The sequence below is a fragment of the Fibroporia radiculosa genome, assembly GCF_000313525.1.
Source record: "Fibroporia radiculosa TFFH 294 genomic supercontigs, scaffold89720, whole genome shotgun sequence".
Taxonomy (NCBI): domain Eukaryota; kingdom Fungi; phylum Basidiomycota; class Agaricomycetes; order Polyporales; family Fibroporiaceae; genus Fibroporia; species Fibroporia radiculosa.
In genome coordinates this window covers 1-3,567 of record NW_012133151.1, presented here as the reverse complement: position 1 = coordinate 3,567, position 3,567 = coordinate 1, and the positions used below count along the sequence as shown (strand labels likewise).

The following is a 3,567-nucleotide window of genomic DNA, read 5'->3' as shown; positions in this document are numbered from 1 at the left end:
GCAGGAAAATAACTCGTTTGAAGAGGATTTGCCACATCCCTTCACAGTTATAAATGCTGATGGATCTGTAAACTTTGGAGCTTTCATAAAAACTATGGTCATGGCTCATCTCAAGATTGGAGATCATGAGAGTAAGTATGCCTGTTTGGTAATGGACCTTGGATCTAAAGATATGATTGTTAGGATAATTATCTCCAAAAACATAACCCTGAGATCAACTGGGCTGAGGGAACTTGGAAGTTCACCAGATGCTCAGAGTCATGTGGCTACAAAATGAGAAGCAATTGTTCAGTAGAGCATGAGGAGATTTATGAATTAGATCTCCAATACAAAGACAAGATACCTGCAGGGTTTGGAATGATCCATGATTCTGTGGACAACCTTGAGGATCTTGATTACAGTATTAACTGGATACATTATACTGATGAAACCAAGAGTACTGTGCAAGCAATATGTTATGCAATGGATTCTTGTAGAGTTCATAAGACACTTGAAGATTCAGCCATACCTGAACAATACAAACAATTTGCTAAAGTGTTGAGCAAAGAATCTTCTGAGCGTATGCCAACAAGGAAGCCTTACAATCATCAAATTGATATCAAAGATAGCAAAGAGCTCCCTAAACCATTGAAGGTGTACTGTCTTACACCTGCTGAAGACAACAGTCTTCAGGAATGGATTGCCAAACAGTTAGAGAACGGCTATATTAGGAAATCCAAAAGTCCTACTACAGTGGTAGTATTCTTTGTTACAAAGAAAGATGGATCACTACGATTAGTGCAAGACTATTGAGTATTAAACACAGTCACTAAGAAAAATTTCCTGTACCACATATTGGTGATCTCATAGATTGCTTACCACAAGCAAAGATCTTCACTAAGCTTGATCTTAGATAGGGTTATAATAACATGCATATTAGGAAAGGTGATGAAGAAAAGCAGCCTTCATTGTTCTGTATGGTTTATATGAACCTACTGTCATGTTTTTTGGTTTCTGTAATGCACCAGCCACTTTTCAATGGATGATGAACAAAGTTCTCAATCCTGTTATCAAAACTAGCAAGGTGGTAGTCTATCTTGATAACATTCTGATCTTCATGGAAGATCTGCCAGAACATTGTCAATTGGTTAAAGAAGTCCTAAGACTCTTAGAAGAGAACAATCTCTTTGCTAAACCTGAAAAATGCTTTTTTAAGGTTGAAAGCATCGAGTACTTAGGAATGATAATTGCACATGGGAGTGTTTGGATGGACCCAGGAAAAGTCAAAGCAGTCATGGAATGGCCAGTACCCAGGAGGGTTAAAGATGTTCAAGCATTTATAGGATTCACAAACTTCTACAGGCAATTCGTTGAAGGTTTTGCTAAATTAGCCATAGCTGCTCAACATTCCAACAAAGAAGGATCAGCCTTGGGATTGGTCTGATGCCTGTAAAAATGCTTTTAATATGTTGAAGCAAAGATTTACCTCTACTCCCATATTAAAAATTGCAGATTCAGAGAATCCTTTCAGAATAGAAGTCAATGCATTGGACTTCACAACAGGAGCGGTTCTCAAACAGAAAGACAAGGATGGTAGATGGCATCCAGTATCCTTTATATCTAAGCCACTAAATGAGCACAAACAGAATTATGAGATCTACAACAAAAAGCTCTTAGCCATAATTTGTGCACTCAGTAAATGGAGACAATACTTAGAAGGGAGTCCTCACCAAGTAGATATTTGGACTGATCACCAAAACTTGACTTATTTATGTCAAGCCCAGAAGTTGACAAGACAGCAGGCTAGATGGTTGTTGTTCCTCACAAGGTTCAACTTTGTCTTTACCCATAAGCCTGGTCAACAGATGAAACATGCAGATACACTGTCCAGAGACCAGATCATGAAGAGGGGGTGGAACTTGATGATTGCAATAAAACAATGCTGAAACAAGAATATTTAGCATGGCATGCATTACAACCAGACCATGATGCCTTAGTGAATAATAAGGAGGTGTCCAAAAGATATGCAATGCACTGAAGGATGATGAAATTACAAAGACATATTGTGATTTGATGATTGAGAGGCCACATGAGTTCTCAAAAGGTTTCAAACAATGGAATTTTGAAGACAATTTGGGCTTACCGCTATACCAAGGAAAGGTATATGTACCAAAGGACAATGAAATACATAGAATCGTCATCAAACTACATCATGATTTGATTGCAGCAGGATATCCTGGGAGATGGAAGACATATGAGCTACTCTCCAGGAACTATTGGTGACCAGGAATGTTGGTTTATGTAAAGAAGTATGTTGCTGGTTGTGAAACTTGCCAAAGGGCAAAGAATGTTACACAGCCATACCAGGGCCCTTTACAACCAAATGAGATTCCAGAACATCCATAAAAAACAATTTCAGTAGACTTAATCACAGACCTACCAGTATCAGAGGACTATGATTCAATATGCATGATAGTTAATCGATATACAAAGAGAGCACACTTCTTACCAATTACAAAAGAATTCTCAACAAAAAATCTTGCATTGCTAATGTACCAATGGATTTGGACATTATACGGACTTCCAGAGAAGATCATTTTGGATTGGGGAATACAATTCTCTTCAAAGTTATTCTAAGAGTGGTGCAAACTACTAGGAATCAAATTGGCAATGTCAATGGCATATCATCCACAGACAGATGGTCAAACTGAACAAGTAAATCAAAGCTTGGAGACCTACCTTCAGATCTACTGCAGTAGTAGATTATATGATTGGGCAAGTTATCTGCCAGCCACAGAGTTTGCTTACAACAATCAGGTGTACAAAAGTACCAAGGCTTCTCTGTTTATGATGGAGTTAGGATTTCACCCAAAAATGTTACCCAGCAAGTTGCAGGCTGCAAAGCATCCTGAACTGGACAACTATGTAAAGTCAAGGCATGAAGTGCAGGAGCAAGCAAAAGCAGTGTTAGTATTGGCAGCAGAGAATGAAATGGTATTACAACGAGAATGTTACCAAATTTACATTCAAAGTTGGAGATAAATATCTCCTGGATGCTTCAGATCTGAAGCTACAGACATATAATCATAAACTCTCACCAAGACACTATGGACCATTTGAGATAGTGGAACAATCGGGACTGGTGATAGGCCCGTGTAGCGCATGGGTGTGCTTTGAGCTGAAATCAACATTCAAAGTGTTCAAAATGTCTGCCTTTGGGAAAACCTGCGATACCTCAACATGAACACATCTTCAAGCAAAGCTCTTTCTTTGACATATTTGAGACATCACAGCCTCACTACAATCCAATTGGGATCTTTCAAAGAAGGCCTTATTCTGGGAACTCATTCTTGAGGGAAAATGTTGAAATATAATAGTGGCAAATAAACCTTACCTGTGTTGATGACACAAGGCAAGTAAGAAGAATAAAGAGCTGTCTTATAAGTCTGTGAAGACTCTAAGACGAGGATGAGAGAGAGAGAAAAGCACTGTCATTAAGTGTTCTACCTAAGGGGTTTATATACACAGGGAGAACACGACATGTACAAACAATTAGATAATAAATCTAAAGTGGTGCCATACACTAAT

At 38.5% G+C, this 3,567-nt stretch overlaps 1 protein-coding gene across 1 annotated transcript; it reads left to right on the top strand.

Moving 5' to 3' along the window:
- Positions 1-273: 273 nt before the first annotated feature.
- Positions 274-792, top strand: FIBRA_09592 (uncharacterized protein; the record flags this gene model as incomplete). The annotated part of the gene is made up of 1 exon (XM_012321877.1): positions 274-792. One exon carries the CDS (start codon positions 274-276, stop codon positions 790-792), a length of 519 nt encoding a protein of 172 aa, XP_012177267.1.
- Between the last annotated feature and the right edge of the window lie 2,775 nt (positions 793-3,567).